Source organism: Macaca mulatta, chromosome 6, assembly GCF_049350105.2.
Source record: "Macaca mulatta isolate MMU2019108-1 chromosome 6, T2T-MMU8v2.0, whole genome shotgun sequence".
Lineage (NCBI taxonomy): Eukaryota > Metazoa > Chordata > Mammalia > Primates > Cercopithecidae > Macaca > Macaca mulatta.
Window position 1 is genome coordinate 72853258 of NC_133411.1, and position 24746 is coordinate 72878003.

At 34.9% G+C, this 24746-nt stretch overlaps 1 protein-coding gene and 1 pseudogene across 1 annotated transcript in view; one reads left to right on the forward strand and one right to left on the reverse strand.

Moving 5' to 3' along the window:
* Window positions 1–24746, forward strand: part of CWC27 (CWC27 spliceosome associated cyclophilin) — a 270719-nt gene that overhangs the window by 38657 nt on the left and 207316 nt on the right. Inside the window, exons 9-10 of the mRNA XM_028849465.2 lie at window positions 700–733; window positions 3663–3820. Coding sequence (XP_028705298.1) covers window positions 700–733; window positions 3663–3820 — 192 coding nt within the window. The remainder of the gene's footprint in view (window positions 1–699; window positions 734–3662; window positions 3821–24746) is intronic.
* On the reverse strand, window positions 23966–24035 carry LOC114679217 (U4 spliceosomal RNA; annotated as a pseudogene).

Here is a 24746-nt window from a genome sequence, read left to right on the forward strand (position 1 = left end):
GACTGGAAACTGTTTGCTTTAACAGTTTAATGTTTAATTCAAGGTTGTTTTGCTGTTTTTCTTGAAGCATGTTTGCCTTAATTGTATCATGAATGAACAAATTCAAGTTGAAGGTTTTTGTGAAGAAATTACCAGTGTGGGGGCCAGTCCGCTGACTGTAAATTCTCACATACTTTGAGGAGTTAACAGAAAGTTGTCTTGCTACCTTTGTTCTTCTCTTTGAGAAGGGAAGATGTCTTGGTGTTAGATGTGATTGCACAAGATAAACTGGGCCATTATCTCAAGGGGCACTACAATGCTGTTGTACTCAGTTTAGCTCATTTTTGAAACTCCTGTTTTAGGACAATCTTTTCTTAATATCCTTTTATTTGAAGGATTTGGGGTTTTTTAGCGAGAATACTTCAAGCCAATAGAAGAAATTGTTCTTTGCAGACCATTGTTCATAAAAATAGCACTGTTGGTTGTTGTTTGCTTTTTTTCTTTCAAATTCTAGTGAACGCATATATTTGCTAATGAATCATACTTGTTCCACTTATAAAGAGTGTTTCCATCTGTTCTATAATGCCCTTCTTAAATTCCTATGTTGAAATACATTTTTGGAATGTTATTCCCAGCAAACTATTCTAGATTTTTGGTTTACAAAATAATTGTATTAGTTTTACCTTGAAACTAAAATTTGTTTTGCTTATTTTTTTATAGTGAAAAAGGTGATGCAGCGGGAGATTTAGATGATGTAAGTATTTATTTTGGTATAAATATAGTTTGAACAATTCATAGAAAGTACAAAATTTTTACAAAGACTTAATTTTGTTCTTAAAAAGTAATGTGCATTACTTTTTATAGTATAGTATAATGTATAACTTTTATAGTTATATATGTCAAATTTTGGAAAAATATGAAAAATAGAAATTATCCATTTAGGTATTAGAATATTTCCTTACTCTAGGGGTGTGCGTGAGTGTGTTTATATATCTCTCTACAACATTAGAATCTTATATATGAATTTCTAGTCTGTTTTTTTCTCCCCTTCACATAACATTACATTAATACTCAAACTTGAGATGTTATAATTTTATTGTGTTAAAAGTTTAAGTGTTGGTGTGTGGGCATCCTACATGATACATGGGAAATGCTTTGATCAGTCATTTATAGTAGTGTCCCCTTTTTATATACACATTTCAAAAGATTCTCATTCAAGACTGTAGTGATCTTTGTTAGTTGTGTTGGGTAATAAAGCTAACAAAACAGAAGGAAGATTTTCCTTTAATACATAAGAGTCAAGTTTTGCAAATTATACATATGCCACTTTGTATATAAAAATCCATTAATCTGTGCATTATATAATTTACTAGGAAGTACATAACTTTCCATGCATGAACACAGATTTATCTATTATCACAGTCAAAAGAGAAGGCTCTCTCTGGCTATCAGTAGGAGATAGAGAGAGGATGAATATCTGACCTTGTCAAGAAAACCTTCCTGGAAGAGATGATGGTGTTTATGTCTTACATGAGAGTTAGGAGTTAGATAAGTCAGAAAAGAAAGTGGTGAAGGGTAGGGTCCCTCTAGCTCAGAGAACAGCATATACTAAAGCATGGAAATAAGGAGAGATTATACCTTATTTAGGAAATACAAACAGAGATTTAAAGTTTCAAGGAGTCTGTCTTGTGAAGAGCAAGGAAGAAGATTATTGAAGGTAAGGGGAACTGCATATACAAAATAGTCCGAAGCAGGAGAGTTTGGTGTGTTCTAAGAGCTGCAAGCAGGCCAACGTGAACAGGATGTGGTGACAGGCCAGAGCTTCATTACAGAGCTTCATAGGCCGTGGTGAGGAGTTTGAATTTTTTCTCAAAAGGAAGTGAGGAACAGTTGAAGGGTGTTTGTTAAAAAGAAGGATGCTGTGATCAATTTTGCATTTCAGGAAGATCACCGTTGGTGATATTATAGAGGACAAATTAGAGGAAACAGACTGATGTCAAGGACAGCCACTGGGAAGCTATTGCAGGAGGAGAGCTTGATATAAGACCACAGCTGTGAGATGGGAAAGAGGTAGATTTGAAAGAGGTCTAGGAGGTGACTGATTCCATACTATGAGGTGAGGGAGGAGTAGTCCAAGACAACCACAAGGTCTCTGGTTTGGGCAACTTGTTAGATGGGTACAAAAGAAAGCATAGGGTTGAGATGGAGAGAAGGATGAAAAGTAATGAGCTTAATTTTATACATTTCAAGATTGAAGTAATTTGGAGACATCTGTGTAACATAATATGGGTCTAGAAGATAGGATCAATGTATAGGATAGAATGTAAAAGTATAAATTTGCTCTTAATATCATGGGTGGGTGACTAAAACTGTAGATCCTTTCCCAGGAAAATATCCTACATTCACAACCAAAATTATATGAATTTGCCGGGAATTTTTTTCAGATCTCCTGAGGCCTGAGCATGGAAGGCCTAGGTTGGTGGTTGTCAACTTTTAGTGCTTAAACATCTTGTTGAAAACATTCATAATTTCTGCCCCCAGAGATTTTGGTTCAATAAGTCTGCAATGAGGACTAGAATTTCAGGTGTTAATAAACAACTATGTAATACCATCTAAAGACCAGACTTTGAGGACCACTGCTTTAGGGGTCCACAAGTCTCAAATTAAGAATCCTGCTTTCACTACGACTCACCAGATCAAAGAAAGAATCACGAAATAAAAATGATCTACTTGGGGTTATTTCTTCCTTCTTCTCTCCCCTCTTTCTTCCCTTCATTCCTCCCTCTGTTAATGCTGGGTACCATTCTAGGAGTTGAAGATACAACAGTAAGCAAAACAGGCCAGAATTTTAGCCCTCATGGAGTGTATGCTATAGTTGGATGAGAGACAATACACATACAAATAATTAAAATGTATGGTGTATCAGATAGGTGATAAGTACTTTGGAAAATAAGCCAGGGAAGGGGAAAGAGTACTGGAGGTAAGTGTGTGGTTCTGCCATTTTAATAGGGTAATCTCATCACCAAGACGGTAATATTTGAGCAAAGATCCGAAGGAGATGAAAGAGCAAGCAATGAAGAGATATCTGGAATAGAGTGTTTGTTTCAGGCTAGAGAGAACAGCAACTCCAAAGCTGGCTAGTGTTGCTGGGGTGGAGTTGTAGGAGATTATGTCAGGGAGGTTTAGACTGCATAGGACCTTGAGTGAGTTGGGGACCCACTAGAGGGTTTTCAGAAGAGAAGTGATGCTATGACTTGGATTATAGAAATCTCAGCTTCTGCACTACACCTCTTCTACCTGAGTTGATCCGTGTTGAGGTCAGTATGCTGCCCAACTGCCTTCAGAAGCCACATTTCCCACTGAGATAAGAATAGGAATATAGACAGATACAATAGCCCGGGTGATATGGGGGTGAAGTCTGCTGCACAAAGGAGCTGGGCATGAATTGAGCAAACAACCTTTCCTGGGGTATCCCATAATTACATAGTTGGCTTAGAGCAGAACCCAGGGCTATTCCCACCTGTAGCAGATTCTTCAAAGGCTTGTAATTCAACACAAAAGAAAACAAAATAAAGAAAAACCTAGTTTAGAATGCAATAAGGAGATTCAGTGGATGCAGTAGATCTCTAGAAATGAAAGGGGAAATTGAGTGCCTGGCAAATACTCATTTTCCATTTCTACAGGATGGAGAAGATGAAAGTGCAGAGTATGATGAATATGTTGATGGTGATGAAAAGAACCTGATGAGAGAAAGAATTGCCAAAAAGTTAAAAAAGGACACAAGCGCGAATGTTAAATCAGCTGGAGAAGGAGAAGTGGAGAAGAAATCAGTCAGCCGCAGGTGAGTCAGTTACTGTGCTAGGTATCAGACTTTTTGTCTTTTTATATTTCACTTTAATTCAGATTGAATCCTCTCTTCAGCTAATTTTTAAAATACTATTTTCATATTGTTTGATAAACATAACAGTTGTACAAATTGGCCCAGTAGCGGGCCTAAAATAAAATACACCAAGCTTAAAGTAAACATAGTAATGATCCTGTGAGTTCAATTCCATTTTATTTCTCTCTGATCCTTTTTTAGAAAGGCTCTATAAGTTCATATATATAGGCTAATAATGTATTAGCTAGATGTGAAAGAATGCATTTGTTAAATACCAGTGAGAGCAGTAGAGTAATTGTATAGAAAGAAAAGAGACATCCTCAAATAATTTAGGTGAGCAAAATTTGTCAAAATTGATGAAGAAAATGTGTGGGCCTGAAAACGTTCTTAAATATCTTTTCAAGTCTGATTTACCAAATACCATATACCTATCCTAAGCTCAGTAGTATCATAAAATAAATTTCAGCAAATGATGAAAAGTTTACTGTCTGGTGATAAAAGTTTGTTGGATTTATAACTCAACATTTTATTCTCCTGAAATTCAACTTAATTGAAAAAATTATCTCCTTTGTGATTCTATTTCAACTTCATAGTATACATTTTAAATAACATTGCTTTAATTATTTAAAGCAATATTTAAAATAATTATTGTTTTCTTCAAATACTATTTAGGGATAAGATGAATGTAACTACATTTAAATAACATTCTTTTTCTCAATCATGTTTCTCAACCACATGTAGAAAAACTGAAAAAGGATTTCCATGCTATCATTGCATAGCTCCCTCAATTTTTTTCTTTATGTAATCAAATAAAAATTATTCCCAGAAATTTCCACTAAAAGCGTAGCTTTGAACATTTAGAAATGGCACTTAGGAGTCATCTTAAGTGTCTTTTTTCCAGCAATATTCACCCGACACTCAAGTAATCACTGTTGAATAATTTTATATACTAAATTATATTATATATACTATATATAGTAGCTAATATAGACTAAAGATTTTAGTGATCATATGCATGCTTCTAGATTCATAGAGTTGAAAAACCTCTCATTAGCACTGTGACTTTTAGTTAAATCATGAATATAATTATGGATACATAATGTTTTATTCCACTCATTCAAGGCATGTGTTTTCTTATTTTAAAAAATTATGAATTTTTTAAAGGTTAGGTTTATAATGTAACAAAAATATATTTAAAAATTTTAATAGATGAACCAACCAAATATTTATGTTATATATGAGTGTTCCTTAAACTCCCAACTCTGTCTTATAGGCTTTAATAAATTTCAAGTATTTATATACCCTATAATATAAATTATAATTTAGCAATGCTAAATTTTGTATAAGAACTGAAGTTTATTTTTAATGCACCTTTCATAAGTGTCTTTAAAAAATTGTTTAACTAATGTTAAGAAAAGTCAAAGTTCGCATTTTCCAAAATTATGTTCACTCTTACAATTAAGGGTTATTCTTAAAAGATTTCCTTGGCTGTAGTTTGGGCCTGATGACCAAACATGGCATTGATAGCTAGATTTAGGAATCTGATCTATCATGAGAATACTGGAGAGCCATTGAAGTTTTTACAGGCAAATGATACACTGAGATTGTATTTAGTATGGAGAATGGATTGATAGAGGAGTGTTTTGGGCCATTATACAAAATACCATAGACTGGATGACTTAAACAACAGACATTTAAAGCTTAGTTTTTATGCTGATTTCTTACATAGGAACGTATATATCCACTTACTCATGTAAGCAGTTTTTCTCTTTTTATAAATCAGTATAATTTGCAAAATTAAAATCGCATAATTTGTACTATTCACTGTAGAGGAAAAAGCTATATTCAAGCGCATTGCAAGTCTACTAAGAAAAGTAAATTAAATAAATTAAAAAAGTAAATTAAATACTTTTCTACTAAGAAAAGTAAATTAAATAAGAAATAAGTCTCCAAAGGTGGCTTGAATATTTTAGGTAAACATGAGTATTGTGGACATTATTGGATTCTTTTAGGTAAAATAATTGGCAAAGTGTGCCTTTGTAAATGGTGCAAACAGCACACATTTATTTATAACTGTTTTGTTCCCCCACATTTTCATTATTCACATTCTCTACTCTCCCTCCTTCATCCTATCTCTCCTACCTACAAAGAGAAACAAAAGAAAAATAAGGTCAGGATAGTAGAGAAAGTACAGAATTTCAAAGGGAAGAAACAGTTTTTTCCTCTAGTGTAGAAATTTCCAGGCCGGGCGCAGTGGCTCACGCCTGTAATCCCAGCACTTTGGGAGGCCGAGGCGGGTGGATCACCTGAGGTCAGGAGTTCGAGACCAGCCTGACCAACATGGAGAAACCTCGTCTCTACTAAAAATACAAAAAATTAGCTGGGCGTGGTGGCGCATGCCTATAATCCCAGCTACTGGGGAGGCTGAGGCAGGAGAATTGCTTGAGCCTGGGAGGCGGAGGTTGTGGTGAGCCGACATCGTGCCATTGCACTCCAGCCTGGGCAACAAGAGTGAAACTCCGCCTCAAAAAAAAAAAAAAAAAAGAAATTTCCATGATTGTGTCATGACCATGTATTTTTTCAGTTCGTGAAGTTGCCAAAATCAGACCCTGGCATGGTGGCTCATGCCTGTAATCCCAGCTGCTCAGCAGGCTGAGGTGGGAGAGTTGCTTGAGCCTAGGAGCTCTAGGCTGCAGTGAGCTATGATCGTGCATGGGTGACACAGCAAGACCCTGTCTCTAAAAAAATACAAATAAATTTTAAAAAATTTCCAGATCATTAGTACTTTTGGTTATTTATACCAGCAAGTCTCTGGAGTTAACTTTATGGTTAAAAAATAAAACAACAAAACATAGGAAAGCTCCAAATGTACTGAAAAATTACAATGTGGTAAAAAGGATAATTATATTTAAAGGAAAGTCACTGCTCAGTTTGGGTTGTAATGGGTATAGCTGCCAGCCAGATAGGATGTCAGTGTGAAATCATTATCTATTAAAAAATGAGTACTCTTGATACATAACTTCTTGTCTGGTTGTGCTTGAAGTACTCTATTATCCTTTGGTCATTTTTCCATTTAAGCAGTAGGATCAAAGACTAGACTAGCCTACCAGCCCTTTAAGCAAGGAGCCATTCAAAGTATAATTTTACTGAAAATGTATGGTATTGCTTCTTTTGGTAAGGAAACATCCGGAATCTGTTAAAACTGTTTATCACTTTGGATGTTAAACCTACACATGTATTTATTGAGTGCTTAATATTTAAACTAGAGAATGATATTTAACAGTATAGTTTTCAACAAGTTTACATACAGTAAGATCTTCTCCTAGTAATGTGTTCGCAACAGTGTCTCTAGTTGTTCATTTGAAAAAAGGGCTCAGGGGAAATACAAATCCAAAATGCTTCCTAGTTTCTCTCCTTAGAGAATAGGCACCCTTATATCTATTCTGACTTCCTGGGATTTCTAATCCCTTTCCTCTTCCCTTTTTAAAATGTACCAATCCCACTTTCTTTCCAGCCCACTTTCTCTATGCCTATATCTTGACTACTGGATACAGCTCAGCAGAATCACACAGCTATATACAAGCTGGTATTATTATGGATTTCTAGATTCCAGCCTCAGCTGTGTCTCCAGTGCTTCCTTTTTACTCACTCGCCACAATGTTTACTTCACACTTCAAACTCACTCACTCAGTCGATCACCTTGCTGCTGGTTGTTTTATGAAATGAGAGTGAATTTCTTCAACCCATGTTCCTTTATCTTCCTCGCTTCAAGAGTAAAAACTAACTAAACCATTCCATTTTATTTCCTATCCCTACCTCCTTCCTATTTATTTCTAAATACACATCATTTAGCTTCTTGCCTACCACTCCACTGAAACTACTCCCACTAAGGCCATCTTATTGATAATCGACTGACTATTTTCCAATTTTTTTTTCTTGGTCTCCCTGCTATGGAGATTTTTGTCTCTTCTCTCTCGAGACTAATCTCTCTCAAGAACCTTACTATTTAAAGTGTGATCTGTGAAGCAGTAGCATTAGTATCACTTGGGAACTTGTTAGAAATACCGAGTCTCAGGTCCTGTCCTATACATTTTTAATTAGAATTTGCATTTTAACAAGATCCCCAGGTTATTTGTATGTGCATTAGTTTGAGAAGCAGTCCTGTAGAATATTACTTTTTATCCCTAGTGCTCATGGACAAGTTCAAGTTTGTATCATGTTAGTTCCAAGGTCAGCAAGTTGGTACTATGTTCCCTGACTCCCTAGTGCAAACCTATGTGCACCCTTTCTACACTTCTGTAATAGTATAGTATTAAGTTATATGTATATTTTTTTCTTCTTTGTGTATCCTTATACTGTAACTTTCTTGAAAGTAGTGATCATGTCCATTTACATTTGTATCTCCATGTTCAAACAGCATAGATACCCAAATATTTTTGTAAATACATGAGTAAAAAATGAATACATTCTTCTTTGACAAATCACTTTTTCCTCTGGGTCTTGTAGGTAGCTTGCTTGTATTTTCAATTGGGATTTATTGATTTGCCTCTCCTTTGCCTAAACTAAGCTCTTTAGAGACTACATCTTATTTATCTTTATATCCTCAGAGGCGGCTAATATCGTAAGCATATAGTAACTGGTCATTAAAGTTTGTGGAATGAGTGGATAAATAAAAGATTGAATTCATTGTGTTCCATGATAGGACCGGTTTTCACTCCCAACTGCACATTAGGCTCATGGAAGAGGCTTTGAAAAATACTAATTCCTAGGCCCTTCACCCAGAGATTCAGAATTGTTTGGTCTGAGGTAAAGTCTGGGAAGATCCTTTTTTAACTTTTAAACTCTTAATTTAAGTATAATATACAAACAGTGTGTCTATTAACTATATTTCATGGTGCACATAAGTATACAGCTAGCTAAATTTTTACAAACTAAATATATCCATATACCCATCACCCAGATCAAGAAACAAAAAATTACCATTGCCCATAAATTCACCTCTTGCCCCATTCTAGTTACTTACCCCCCATCTCCTAATAGTAACCACGTTTCTAACTTTTAAAATAATCTTATTTTTCATTGACAAATAGTAATTGTATATATTTATAGGTTACTATGTGATGTTTTGCTGTATGTATTCATTGTAGAAAGATTCAATCAGGCTAACTAACGTATTTATCCACTTCAACAACTTACCTTTTTTGTGTGTAGTGAGAACATTAAAAATGTATTCTTTTAGCAATTTTGAAATACATTAACTATGGTAAGCATGCATTACAAAGCTTTTTCCTTTTTTTGTTTTTGAGACGGAGTCTTGCTGTGTCGCCCAGGCTGGAGGGTAGTGGCGCAACCTCAGCTCACTGCAACCTCTGCCTCGTGGGTTCAAGCGATTCTCCTGCCTCAGCCTCCTGAGTAGCTGGGACTACAGGTGCCCACCACCACGCCCGGCTAATTTTTTGTATTTTTAGCAGGGACGGGGTTTCACCATGTTAGCCAGGATGGTCTCAATCTCCTGACCTCGTGATCCGCCCGCCTCTGCCTCCCAAAGTGCTGGGATTATAGGCGTGAGCTACCGTGCCAAGCCACAAAACTTATTCTAGTCTAAGCAAACTTTGAGAAATGTCTGTTTAGATCTTTTGCCTATTTTGTAGTTGGGTTATTTGTTTTACTGCTGTTGAGTTGTTTAAGTTCCTTATATATTTTGTGTATTAGCCCCTTACCAGATGTATGATTTGCAAATATTTTCTCCCAATCCATGGGTTGTCTCTTTATTCATTTCCTTTGCTGTGCAGAAGTTTTTTGGTTTGTCGCAATCCTACTTGTCTATTTTTACTTTTGTTGACTGTGTTTTGAGAGTCCTATCCAAGAAATCATTGCTGAGATCAGTGTCAGTGAGCTATTCCCCGCCTCACCCTCCCTTTTTTTCTAGTAGCTTTACAGTTTCAGGCCTTATTCTTAAGTCTTTTGTACATTTTGAGTTGAGTTTTGCATATAGTTTGAGATAAAGGTCCAATTTCATTCTTCTGCAGGTGAATATCCAGTTTTCCCAACTTTTATTGAAGAGACTTTTCTTTATATATTGTGTGTTCTTGATGCCTTTGTTGAAAATCAATTGACTGTAAATACCTGAGTTTATTTCTATACTTTCTATTCTATGTCGTTGGTTGAGGTGTCTGTTTTTATGCAAATACCATGCTGTTTTGATTAAAATAGCTTTATAATACATTTTAAAATCAGAGAGCCTGATGCCTCCCACTTTGTTCTTTTTGGTCAAGATTGCTTGGGCTATTTGGGGTCTTTCCTGGTTCTGTACTAACTGTAGGATTTTTTTTTCTATTTCTGTGAAAAATGACATTGTAATTGTGATAGAAATTGCCTGGAATCTGTAGATCGCTCTGGGTAGTATGGACATTTTAATATTAATTCTTCTAATCCATGAATCCAGAATGGGATATCTTTCCATTTATTTGTGTCTTCTTCAATTTATTTCAATGTTACATAGTTTTCAGAAGACAGATCTTTTAGCTTCTTGGTTAAGTTTATTCCTCTAAGTATTTTTTTAATGCTATTTCTAACATCAAAAGCATACATTAATTTGGGGCACTATACTTTATCAAAACTCTCTAGATATTCTAATATGCATTCAGTGTTAAGAATTCTACTCCCAAACACATACCTCCATGATTATTTCTGAGGTATAGAATAATGTAAAAGTGGTCGATATTTTGTAAGGGGTACCTCAGGTCTTTCACAGGACTTTTGCAGTTCAACAGGGTTAAAGACATTTTTCTCAGCTGCACTTGGTTTTAATCTTAAGAAAGATAAAAGGGTCAAGAAAGTGAGAATCAAGTAATTTTAGAGAAAGAAAATAAGATATTTGAGTGTTCCTAATGTTTTTTTAAAATGTGGCTGATAAGGAATAAAATCAGTATCTCTCAACCTTGTTGGTACATTTGAATCAACCCATTCCTGAACAAGCTGTTCATAAATTTTGGTATTCAGCCATAAGAAATTTTTAAAAACACTCCAGGTAAGTCTAATATACAGCCAAGGTTGATGAAAACTGTGAGGGTAGTTTGCAGCTTGTGTTTTGGAAAGTACTATTTTAAAGCTTATTGTAAGAAATCCTTTTTTGCCTGTAGGTGGAGCTCAGCTACTGCAAGTTGATCATGTAAACCAGATTGAGTTGTCTTCCCTGCTTGTTTTTAGTATCTGTATATTGATACATAATAAATGACTAAACAATAAAATCAGCTGTAATAAGTGGACCAGATAGTAAAAACTCAGTGGTTTGTTAGGACGATTACAGCATTATGGTAATGATATCTTTTATTATGCAATTTCTATCATCTATAATTTTATTGTATTTCTAAATTTTTATTGTGATTCTAAATTAATTACATCAAATTGAAATATAATGAAAGAAATCTTAACATATACCTTAAAATCACAATCATTAAAAATTTCCTGATAATCTTTTAGGGTTAACTAGAAGGGTATCAGTCTTAGTGTTTGAACAGGTTCTAACTTTATCAGCTGTGTTCTATTTATATGCCGTGTTTAGTTGACTGCAGCTCTTTTCCGTTTTTATGAGAAAATGATCTTGTTTGATAAAGTTAACTGAAATTTGTGTTTTGCTCAGGAGTTCTGTTAGGTTGACTGAATATGAGATATATTACTATAATGATAGCATCAGGAATTTAGATATGAATATTGAAGTCGAAATTAAAGATCTTATGAATTGATTAAACTCTAAATTATGGAGCATGGGATAATAGAGTCGTGTTTTCATACCTTCTGAGGCCTAGATGAACATCTAAATGAGCTGTTAGTGTTTCAAATCTTCTTTTGTTGGGTTTGAAATATATGATTAGCATTTCTTATGGAAATTTGAATATTTTTTCCCCAGGATTTCTAGACTTCTCAGAAACATTAATAAGCTTCTTCTCATACTTAGATAATTTTTTACTCTTACTATATTTTGTGTCTGGCTTCTCTTACTTTATGATTAGACTTAGGAAGTACAGAGTTATCCTTAGTAAATAAACATTGTTTGCTTTAGGAAATTAAAAAAGATAGTTCAATATTTAAATTGCAAAAATTTAAAGGATAGCGCACATTTTTAAATGATAGTACAATTTTTAAAAAACAGGTTAGTAAACATTGAAACCCACAGATATTATAACAACCCAATTCAAACCATTGAAATTATCATCTCTAGGATGTGCCCCTCTTCATCTCACAGAACATTTATAAGCAAAGAGTGAAATTAACCAGCTAGAACATTTCTGCTTCCTTTCATTCTCTTTTGTCCCAATGTGTTGGACTGAAGCATACAGTAAAAGAGAGGAAGATAAATAGAACTCCAAGATCTAGACACTGGGTAGTTGGTCTCTGAATAAAGAAAATTTGCAGTTGTTTTTTTGCTTTGGTATGGAGTAGTAGTAATCCAAATGTTGTATTTTCAGGAAATCTTTCTGTTTAACAGCAAATATTAAGCTTTGGACCAGTCCCAGGTTTAATTAAATTTACATTCTAATTTTTACTAGAACTTGATTTTTATTTTTGTATATTTTTTGCTAACCAATCATTCTATTCTCAAATATATGTTATTCTTGTTCCCAACCACTGTGTAAGAACTGATATGTGCCAGGAAGTGGTAGGCTCCAGGAACATGAAAATAAAGGAGACATGGTTTCTATCTGCAAATGTTCACAATATGGTGTAAGAATAAGAATTGTTGTCAATTAATTACAATTCAGCTCTGCTAGATGTGCATGCAAAGTACTATGGATGTTAAGTAGGCAGTATATATTTCAGGAAAAGATCAAAATACCAGGTTTAAAAGGTTTGAACACAAAATTGCCATTTTTTGCAAATCAAAAACAGTCAAATATCAGCGATTTCATATGTATGACTCTGATGCTAATAAAGTAAGTCACTTTTTGGAGCCACTATTTAAAAGAAATAGCACTTTAACATTACATTCAATTCTTTAAATAATGTTGCATAATCTCTCAATGTAGACTAGGTGGTTTGTTTTAATTGCCTTTACCAATTATGGTTAAAATTTTGGAGTAGCATTAATTGTAATAGAAACCATACTATATTTGGCATTTCTGGCAAGCTTCCATTTTTCTTCTGTTTGGACATTGATAGCAAGAATTGTTGGATATTCTGGACTAAATCGTTTCTTGGGCCACTTGAAATAAAAATACCACTTTTAAAGTGCCTATTCAGTTCATTGAGAACCAGTTAATCCATATCCAAGGAATCACCTTCAAAATAAAAAGAAAAAAATCCTTGAACTTCAGCTATATATATCAGAAATATGGCAACCCTACTGTTTTTACAATTAGATTTTGTATGGCAGACAGGAAGCAGTGAAATGCACATGTGGGAGAAGCTTCTCCTGTCAAAATAGAAAAGAGGTATTTGCATCTCTTTAGAATGTATTGATTTATATTACCCTTGAGAGTTACAATCCATTGATCTCACTGCATCAGTTTATAGGGAATGGAATTGTGCATTTGAAACATAGATTTGAGATTATGTGCAGAAAAACATTCTTTAAGTTATTCAGCATTCGTCTCTACCCCGGAACAAATATAGTCATGTTGAAAAATTGTGAAATATTTGCTACTTTCTGGCCTTCCTAGACCGTATACTGTGAATTCCCTGTAAATTAAATTGGCAAGTATAGTTTGGGAAGATAAGGAAGAGAAGGACCACGGAAGAAGTAAAGTTCTTCTTTGTTTTACACAAAGTCGAAAGTACACAAAGTTATGCAAGAGCCTGAGGGAAAATTATATTTAGCGATTTTATTTTTGCTATCTCTAGCTCTTCTTTTACTCCCCTTTTTCTCTAACCCAAGCTTATCCAACCCATGGCCCATGGATCACATGCAGCCCAGGATGGCTTTGAATGCAGCCCAACACAAATTTGCAAACTTCCTTAAAACATTATGAGTTTTTGTTGAGGTTTTTTTTTTTTTTTTTAAGGTCATCAGCTATTATTAGTGTTAGGGTATTTTATGTGTGCCCCAAGGCAACTCTTCTTCTTCCAATGTGGCCCAGGGAAGTCAAAAGATTGAACACCCCTGCAACTGTTCAGGGACTTTACTACGCTTTGGATACCACTTCAGTTTTGCACAGTCATTTAGTTCTTCCTTTGAACTAGGTACTGCACTAGGGCCCAAAATACTGAAATTAGTAAGCATCAGTCTCTTTTCAAGTTGCTTAGTTTCTAATAAGCAACTTGAAAACAATACCTAAGCTATACAAATAAATAAGGGCTTTGAAGGTTTCATAGGTGTTCTAGCTAGGAAATTGTTCTGTTATTCTACAAATATTTATTATTATTCTACCTTGGGGCCAGACACTTTGCTAAATCAACTTATTTCCCTAATATAACTTCCACAGCAAAGGTATAAGATATACTTTGTTTTATGATCCTTCTTTTACAAATGTAAAAGCTGTACTTTAAGAGGTTAAGTGACTTGTGTTATGTCCCATGGCTAGAAAGCAGCAAAACCAGTACTTGAACCTGCAATGATATGACACCTCTACAGAGCCTAGAGAGGGGTTGGCCAGAGCCAAGTCGTGTGTGTCCAGCTAAAGAAAGACTGACACGAAATGTTTCTAGCAAAAATGTGACATTATTTCACATATATTATAATATAACTCTATGTAAGCGTAGGGGATAGATTAGAAGAAGACTGAAGCAGAGACGAATTGGTAGATTATTACACTCATCCAGGGAGAAGTAATAAGGGCCTAACTAAGGTGTAGTATCTGTGGGGATGGATTTGAGAGATATTAAGGAGATAGATTTATTAAGACTTGGTAACAGATTGGATGTAGGAGACCTGAAGGTATATTTCAAATATACCAAGGTTATATTCCAGATGACTCCTAGCTTTCTGGCTTGGAAGACTGGCTAAGAAGTAGTAGTGATAAACATTGAGGTAGGAACACTGGATGTTTCTAGTGCTGTCCTCAGATATTTTCGCCCTGTTGGACCTTTCTAATATACCTCAGTTTTGCTGCACATAAACATATATCCTGAATTGTTTCTTATTCAAGTGCTTTCTTTATTAGTCAGCAATATTAGGTTATGCACCCAAATCTCAGTGGCTTAAAACAGCTAATGTTTGTTTTCTTGCTCTGGCTACATCCCAGTGGGCAGCTGTGGATCTGCTCCACGTCATCTTCTAGGCCTGGGATGAGGGAACAGCTCCTCTCTGAAATGTGCTACTCTCATGGCAGAAGGAAAGGAGTGCTGAAGGAATCATATGCTGGCTCTTAAAGCGTCTGCTTAGAATTGGCATATGCTACTTTATTTCACTGGCCAAAGCAAGTGATATAGTTAAGCCTGATGTCAATAAGATGAAGTATAAACCTTTCATAGGGAGGAGCAATGAACTGTTGGAAAAGATAATGCAATCAACTGCAGTCTCTATGATTTAAACAGAAATTGCTGTCGACAACTGTGACTATGTAATAAATTTAATCATCATATTCCTGGCAGCCCGGAGGAAGAAAACAGCAAATATAATAAAAATTATATAATTACCATTACCTGAATTTTAAAAAGAACTATATATCAATTCCTAGTTAATTCAGACTTCTAGAAGTACAAAATTCTAAAGGAAATTTTATCTTATCAGTCTTTACACCCAAGGGTGGAGAAGAATACAATGGATATCTTTCATAATTTCACAGATGAAAAACACTTCATATACATACAACATTAAATTGTAACTTTCTTATTAGATATCTTAAGAATCCTTTGGTTATAAGGAATAGAAACCCACTCAAATTAGCTCAAGTAAAGGAATTTCTGTATGAAGGAATAGGGGAGTTGTACAGAATCCAGATAAAAGAATTGCATACAGTCTTTTCAAGAAAGCAAGTTGTCAGGAAGTTACATTTTCTCTCTTCTTTTGTTCCATTATCCCCTACATACCTGTTTTCTCCATAGAACTCTAGTCTGCTACTTCTTGCACTTCAGTTCTTCAGAAGTAAATTGACTGGATTTCTGTGTCCAAAATCTGAATGTTTGGGAGAGAGAATCTTATTGGCATGGCCCAGGTCAGGTGTCTGCTCAATTATGCCATTGATAGAGGAAATAGAAAGCCATGAAGTATGCAAATGTGGCAAGGATGAGTAGCTCCTCCATCATCTATCCTTCCCTCTTACCAGAATGCCACTGTTTAACTGGAGTCATGGCTGCTTAGCTGAAACACATTCATCAGTCTCCTTTGTTGCTAAGTATGTTCGTATGACCAAATTTTGGCTAAAATGAACAGAAGGTGAAACAGGAGTGTGTCAGACATTCAGGCAGTCTTTTTTAAAGGAAGGAAGAAAGAAGCTAGTCCTCTTTCATACCTGCCTCTTCCTGTCAGCCTGGCACACAGATTTGATGACTTGAGCTAAGGACGGTAGAATAGAGAGGTAGAAGGAGCATACGTCCTTGAAGACTTTGTGGAACCATTGTTACAGCTTGGAATGTCTACCTCTGGACATTTCCTATATGAGATAAAGTACCTTTCAGGTTGATTCAGCCACATTATTTGGAATTTCTGTTATGTGCAGTAGAACCCAAACTGATACAAGGCTGCTTTTTTTCAGACCTGTGAATAGGTCAGGTTCTCTAAGATGGGAATACAGTAGGGAGGAAATGAATGGCTTCATCAGTATTTCTAATAGTTTTTGTAGTTGATTTTCTTGTTTTTCCTGGAAGAGAGTCATACCACTTTGCAACACCCAGCATCTCTAACCCACTTCTCACTTTTGACTGATCACCTCGTATTTCATTAAGAAACAGAAGCAGTGAGAGAGGACTTGTTCCTTTTCCCGCCACCAAATCTACCCATCTGCATCTGAATCTGTCTTCTTCTTGCAAAGGTAACCCCTTCACTCTGTGTCCTGGTCCTCATATCCTTTTACTTTCTTATGTTTTGGCCATGCTATTATCCACTTTACTCTTTTTGCTCACTTTGCACCAAGTATATTCTTCTCATACCAAGGTCACTCCTCTTTCAGGCCTCTGTACTTCTAGTTACCTCAGCATGAAACTTTCTTCTCTGAGTTATTCTTAGTAGCCATTCATTCTTTTTGTTCAGTCCCTTGCTCAAATATCATCTTAACAGAGAGGCCTTTTCAGACTATACTATTTAAAACAATTGCCTCTATTCTACCAGGGGTACTTATTCAAGTGACCTAAAGACAAATTTATAAAATTTGCTTGGCTTTCATAAAATACATTATGTTAGAATCTACTCCCTCTAAAACAACAACAACAAAAACCTCAGTAGGTTTAGTATGTAATTTAGAAATCATTTTTTTTCTACAAAGTTTTACAACTTTTTAAGAACTAACCACCACTATAGTGTTTATCAACATTAATCTTCTAAATGAGTGGATTTGTTTTATTTTGTTAGTTTTATTGAATCTTGGCCTTTACATGTAATTATCTTATAACAGTAGACACAATATAAACCATTCAGTAATGACCTACTTTGAAGTCTCACAGAATTCATTATGATTATTTCCTAGCTTTTTGCTAGTTTTGATATGTTAGGGATATTTGATCTCTTCTCCCTCCTTACTCTTTATTATTTAGATATAGCTGTACCATGAGTCTCAGTTATTTAATTTATGTGTGTGCATTTATTTTGATTTAATTATGTTTTTAAATGCACCTATGTGAGTGTTAAACCTTCAGTAGGATTTCCATTTTTATTTTGAAGCCCATCAGTGCCTTGTTATATTTTTAAATGTAATTTCACATTTGATTTATTTTTTGTATACTCACATTTCCTTTACAGATCCTTAATACATGTTAATGCTTTTTCTAATTCCTAATTTTATGTTGTGAACTTAGCCTGCTTTTCATTTTAACATTTGTGGTGTTGATTTACCTACTTATTTACAGTTATCTTATTTAAAAAGTCTAAAAATTATATGATAATTGGTGGGTTTTTGCTCTTTCTGAAAACTACTTTTCTTAAGGTCAAAGGCAGATGTTAATTGGCATATGAGTTCAAGTTGCTGAATCACTTCTTTTTAATCTGTATTTTCAGTTTGTTCTGGAAATTCATGAGATCAAAGGTATGTATGTACTCAATAGATAGGAAGTTAGATTTGTCCTTACTGTATATTTGATTTTCTTGATTCCATTGAAAAAAGAATGTTTTCTTAGCTTTGAAAGTTATATAATGACTTCCTGCCAATTTCTTCTTCCTTTTAGATAAGCATTTACTTTAGTTTTATTAGCCATTATAAATTAATAGAAAATTTCCGGATATGCTTTTTTGTTCACAATATTGACAGCAACTTGAAATATTTTAAAGACAGGCTTTGTTTAACAAAGTTAAAACGAAAGCCTTTGGCTTGGCTCCAAAGCATCCAGATAGATATTGTGTAGGCCTGGGACAAAGACTAGGGTGTTATGGGACCTTGTATTTTATATCCTGCTGCTGTTTGGAAAGAGTCAGTTTTGGGTGAAGTTTGTATGTACTTGTCTAGTCGCCTATAAAAAATGATATATGTAGCTGACCTGTGGAAATACATTTAGTGTGATAGGTGAGGATATCTAATCCTGATGGTATTGGAGAATAGCCCAGAAATCAAAGACCAGGATAACATTGCAGAGTTATTCAACAGCCTTATTGTTTGGCTTTATGCTCTTTCTCAGGTAGGATTTCTTAGTATTTTAGTGAAGTTTTAAAAATTACGTTTTGTTCCTTTTATTGTTTTAGCCTGTGCTGTGTAGTATGAAAATAATTATGGAACAAAATGTGCTTACCTTTTAGTAGCTATTTAAAGATATTTGTTCCTAGTTTTTGTGGTCAATTAATTAGTAATAAAGAAACACATGTTGCTTAGCTTTTTCCTATATGTTGGGAGCATAAGTGAATAAAGGCAAATAAAGTTAAAAAGCAAGTTAGGATCTAGATTATTTTGTCTTTTTAATGATAGGTTCAGATGTTTGCAGAAGGCAATGGTCACTTGACTTTAAGGAGACAAAGTGAGAGGGTTCCTTTTGTTAGCCAAACTAGCTTTGTTTCTAAGTTGTGTCAGTGAACTGTAATAATTTTCAGTGGGAAAAAAGGGACATCATACTGGACTTAATAATACCTGGGTGATGAAGTAATATGTACAAGAAATCCCTCTGACACATATTTACCTATGTAAGAAACCTTTGCGTATACCCCCGAACCTAAAATAAAAAAGGGGTGGCTGATATGGTTTGGCTATGTCCCCACCCAAATCTCCTCTTGAATTGTAGCTCCCATAATTCCGACATGTTGTAGGAGGGACCTAATGGGAGGTAATTAATCATGAGGCTGGGTCTTTCCTCGCGCTGTTCTCATGATAGTAAGCTTCACAAGATCTGATGGATTTTTTTTTCTTGTTTTGTTTTTGTTGTTTTTTTTTTTTTTTTTTTGAGACAGTCTCGCTCTGTCGCCCAGGCTGGCGTGCAATGGCGCAATCTCAGCTCACTGCAAGCTCCACCTCCCGGGTTCACACCATTCTCCTGCCTCAGTCTCTTGAGTAGCTGGGACTACAGGCGCTCACCATGTCCAGCTAACTTTTTGTGTTTTTAGTAGAGACAGGGTTTCACCGTGTTAGCCAGGATGGTCTCGATCTCCTGATTTTGTTTTTCGCTCACCTCAGCTTCCCAAAGTGTTGGGATTACAGGCGTGAGCCACCATGCCCGGCCTCTGATGGTTTTATAAAGGGGAGTTCCCCTGCACATGCTCTCTTTGCCTGTCACCATGTAAGATGTGACTTTGCTGTCCCTTTTTCTTCTGCCATGATTGTGAGGCCTCCCCAGCCATGTGGAACTGAGTCAGTTAAACCTCTTTCCTTGACCCAGTCTTGGTTATATCTTTATTAGCAGCATGAGAATGGACTAATACAGGGACAAAACACCTATTATAATACTTAAGCATGGCGTGCAACACAAATTGACAACTTAGGACTCTTGCCTTTAGAAAGGAATTACAACCTAAGGATGGGTAAATTGTAGCATCACTGCTTTCAGTCTTTGATATTATGGTCATAGTAAGGGAGGATGTTTGAATTACCTTAATTCATGTAGTTTAAGGTCATTCAGAGCTTTTTGCTATTCATACATATAAAAACCCCTAGTAAATACTTTTCATAAAACTGATAAATAGTGTTATTCCAACAAAGAAACATATGAGAAATTTCTCAGTTTATTTTTTCAAAAGTTTTAACTAATATTTTAAGAGTGTTTGAAAGTTGATACTGTGTATTTATTTGAACTGTTCTTTTTTTTAAATACTGTAACTGCTCAAGATTACTTTAGATGAACACCTGGCACCTAAACCAGATATACACAAAATGGAAACAAACAAAACCTTACAAAGCTGTAAATCTGACATGGAAATATACTATACCAAAGGGCACACTTCATCTGGGCTCTTTAAGGTGAAACAACTCCCAATTTTCAGCCGGAGCAGTGACCTGGCCTTAGTATATTGTGTCATTGTACAACAGTTTTTATCTGCTTCATATCACTCAAGTTCTGTTTAACTTTTTGTTGTTGTTGTTATATTTTCATTCTAATTTTTAGAACAAAAATAAATCCTTTTACAGAGTATGATACCTTGAACTAGAAGAGCCACTTAAGTATATGTTAACCAAAATCTAGAGTATGACATACCTATTAAATCTTAAAGAAGGAAAAAAAAAAAAGGTGGTTGAAAGAGAGAGAGATAGATCAGTGGGACAGAATACAGAGTCCACAGGCAGACTTACACAAATAAAGTCATCTGATTTTTTTTGACAAAAGTACAAAGTTAATTTGATTGAAAAATGATAGTCCTTTCAACAAATGGTACTGGAATAATTGGAGGTCTATGTGCAAATAAATAAATCTTAATACATACCTTATAAAAATTTACTCAAAATGGATCATAGACCAAAACGTAAAACTATTACACTTCTACAAGAAAAAGTAAGAGAAAATCTGTATGAACTTGGGTTTGACAGTGAGTTTTTTAAACACAAAAGCATGATCTGTGAACAAAAATGACGAAGTAGACTTTATCAAAAAAAAAAGAAAACAAACAAACCTTTGGCTCTGTAATAGATGCTTTTAAGGAGATTAAAAAACAAGCCACAGACTGGGAAAACAATATTTGCAAACCATCTATCTGATAAAAGACTTGTATCCAGAATATATAAAGAACTCTTAAAATTCAACAATAAGAAAACAAAGCAATTTTTTTTTTTTTTTTTTTTTTGAGACAGTCTTGCTCTGTCGCCAGGCTGGAGTGCAGTGGAGCAATCTTTACTCACTGCAACCTCCAACTCCCTGGTTCAAGTGATTCTCCTGCCTCAGCCTCCCGAGTACTTGGGATTACAGGCACGTGCCACCACGCCCAGCTAATTTTTGTACTTTTAGTAGAGACAGGGTTTCACCATGTTGGCCAGGATGGTCTCAATCTCCTAACCTCACGATCCACCTGCCTCGGCCTCCCAAAGTGCTGGGATTACAGGCGTGAGCCACCGTACCCAGCCAACAAAGCAATTTTTTAAATGGTCACAAGATCTTAACAGATATTTCCCCAAAGATAATAGATGAGGCAAATAAATGTGAAAATATGTTAATATCCTTGCTGGGATAGACTATTAAGCAAAAAAGGATTTAACATTTTCTGTGTATTGTTACTTCACACTTCAGCATGTAGTGAATAAGGAACTAGAAGAAAAGAAAGTTTAAAGCACATTTGTTTTTAAAACTTACCTGTTTTAATCTTCTACTGCAGGGAACATAGAGCTTACATTCTAATTCTGACCCTTAGTTTTTTGTTTTGCAGAAAATCCAGAAGCTGCTCACTTTACCATAGGATCAGAGTGGTATTGCAAAAAGAGTAGGGAAAGAATGGTGAAGTTAGAGAGCTTTTCCACCTTTCCCTAATTGTGTTTTTAAAAGTTTAACTTATTCAGGATTATTCTCCCAGAACTCAACAATCTAGGATTTAAACACAGATATCCTTGACTTAACTGCCATATTATACCTCCCTTGAGATGAGGGTTAAGGAATGGGATATTAGAATGGTTTACCAAGGATACAGAAAGTAGGTGCAAGGAGATAGGTGAGAGTTTGATATCCTGATATCTGCAGGAACTTTTGTACACATGGTTGCCTGTCTGCAGGAATTGGTAGAAAGTGTTAGAGAAATAGACTGGGGCCAGGTCATGACGGGCCTTGTATGGTGTATTTGGAAACTGGGCTCTGTCCTTTAGATGGTAGAAAACAATACAAAGATTTAAAATTGGAAAGTGACATGTTTAGGGTTTGTTTTTGAGAGATCACCATTGTATAATAATAATATGGAAAATTAACTGGGAGGAGCCAAGGTTAGAGATTGAGGAGACAGACACGACATGATGAAAACCTTAAGGCAGTGTCCAGTTTGATAGGTAATTTACATCCATCAAATAGTTTTTCAGACATCTGCAACATCCAAGTGGCATATAGAAAGATAAAGATACTACCCTTCCCCACCAAAAAAGCCCTCAGCTAAGGCAGATAGTTAGCTGTCTGTATACAATGAAATCTATATAAAACACAAGATTAGAGAAAGTACAGTTAGCTTCATGGTACACGGAGAGATTAATTTTGAATTTATGGATTAGGAAGTCTGCATGTATGCAAGTAGCATTAATTTTAGGCCTTGAAGAAGGGGCAGAGTTTGAATAAGAGGAAATGGGTGGGGAAGGGAATTTCCAGAAGAGGAAACTGAGAAAAGTACAGGGTGTATTTGAGGAATAATCCATTGTGACCAGAGGAGAGAATATAGTTGGAAATAAAGCTGGAAAAGATAGGTTGGAACCAGATAATGATTTACCTTCCTGGATAATAAACTGTAAATATAACTCATTTTGCTTTGTTTGTGTGTTAATTCAAGTGTACAGATAAACATATTAATAGATTATTTTTTTTAACACTAGAGTAAATCAATTTGAAGGATTCAAGGCTGGATTAATATTGAATTTCTGCATTTTTGGAAAAGAGTAATATGAGTAGGAAGGTTTGGTAAGATTACTATGTTAGATTATTATTTCACTTTTTATAATTTGAAAATGAATATCAAATCACTACAATAAATGAGGTAGTGATTTAGTGAGAAGAATGAGTTTACATAGGAGCATGATGAAAACAAATTTTATTTCTAGCACTAGTCTACAATTTATTTGAATAACAAATGTTACTCAAATTTAATGACAACTGTGATCTATGAAGATTTAGGTTCTGATGCCAACATTGTTTGCTAGAAATGAGATCTGAGTAAATCAACTTTTCTGAATCTCCTGCTTCCTCATCAGTAAAATGCAATCCATACCTGCTCTTCCTATTTCAGTAGTGTTTTGATAAGGTCAGATGAAATATGTACATGAGACTACTTTTAAAACATGATGCCATTGATGGCCTGTGGTTATAAAGTTTAAAGTACCATTGATACCACACAGTCCACTTCTGTTATTTAACAACCATAGAGCAGCTCACTGTCTGATACTGTCTTCCAACCATGGCATATTTCAAAGTAAAATTAAAAATTAATTTGTCAGGTAATTGACAGCAGTTATTAAGCCTATATGGCAACCAGATTAGTATTTTTTAAGCGACTGTATTTAAAGGGTGTAGTTCCAATGAAGTAGAATTGATGAAGCCAGTCTATGGGGATAGGGAGACAAGACAAGCCTGCCTACAAAATTAGTAGCTGTTATCCTTCATAAGCATCCTGGTTCTCCCACCTCCTACATCCCTCTGTTGGATACAGAGAATGACTTGGCATCAGATGCAGTTACTGCCTAACTCATGCTCTGTAAAACATGAGCACATGAAATTAAAAAAGTAATACATTAAAAAGTACCAAATGGTATAAACAGACTGAGCACTCTAAATACATAGGAAATCTCTGTAAAATGTTAAGTCAAGTGAGGTTAAATAGAATTTTCCTGAAGGTGCGTTTTAAGGCGGGGGTTTATGCTTTCAACTAGTTGGAACTCAAACTGCAGTAAGTGGGATATAAGAGTAAATTTGCTAGTGAAAGGAATAGTCTCTTTTCAATTAGCAATAATCGCACCTCGGCTAAACCTCATTGGCTACGATACTGCCACTGCTCAAAGCTAGGAATGGTCTCTTTTAAGATAATGTTTGCTAACTGTATTTTATTAAAATTGTTAATTATTTTTATTTCTTTTGTTTAATTTTGAATGTTTATAAAAATGAAAGCATTATACTTGAGAACATCCTTTATAATAAAAACTTTATGACAACCTCATAGAACAAAAATAACCTGTCTACCAATATGATTATAGATATGTTCACTGAGGGAAACAAATTTAAAAGATAAAGTTCTAACTTTATCTAGCTAGTGTATGCAAGTGTTTTATTTTAGAAACATAAATGTCCTTGCTGAAAACCCAATAACATTTATTGCTTAGGAAAACATCTTGCTTTATTTTTTCCATCTATGTGTTTTTTAAATATAGCACTTACAAAAACACTTCAAATCTTACTAAAGAAAACAAACATAAAATATCAATCTTTAAAAGAAATATAACTCTTTAAAAGAAAGCGTTGGTAATAAAGTCTTCCTCTTTTAATATATTGTTATTTTACTAGAGTATTTACAATATTAGAACTTTTTTATGCCAAGAGTTTTAAGATATAGCTTAAGAGTTTTAAGATATTGTTTTAAAAGATTTTTTTCTGTATGTGATTCATTTATGAATGGAATATTTTTATGGACTAACATTACTTGATTTTCTGCATTCAGCAAGATGGTGAATGATTAGTAAGTGGACTACTAAAGTTGGTTGTGCAGATTGTGACCTGA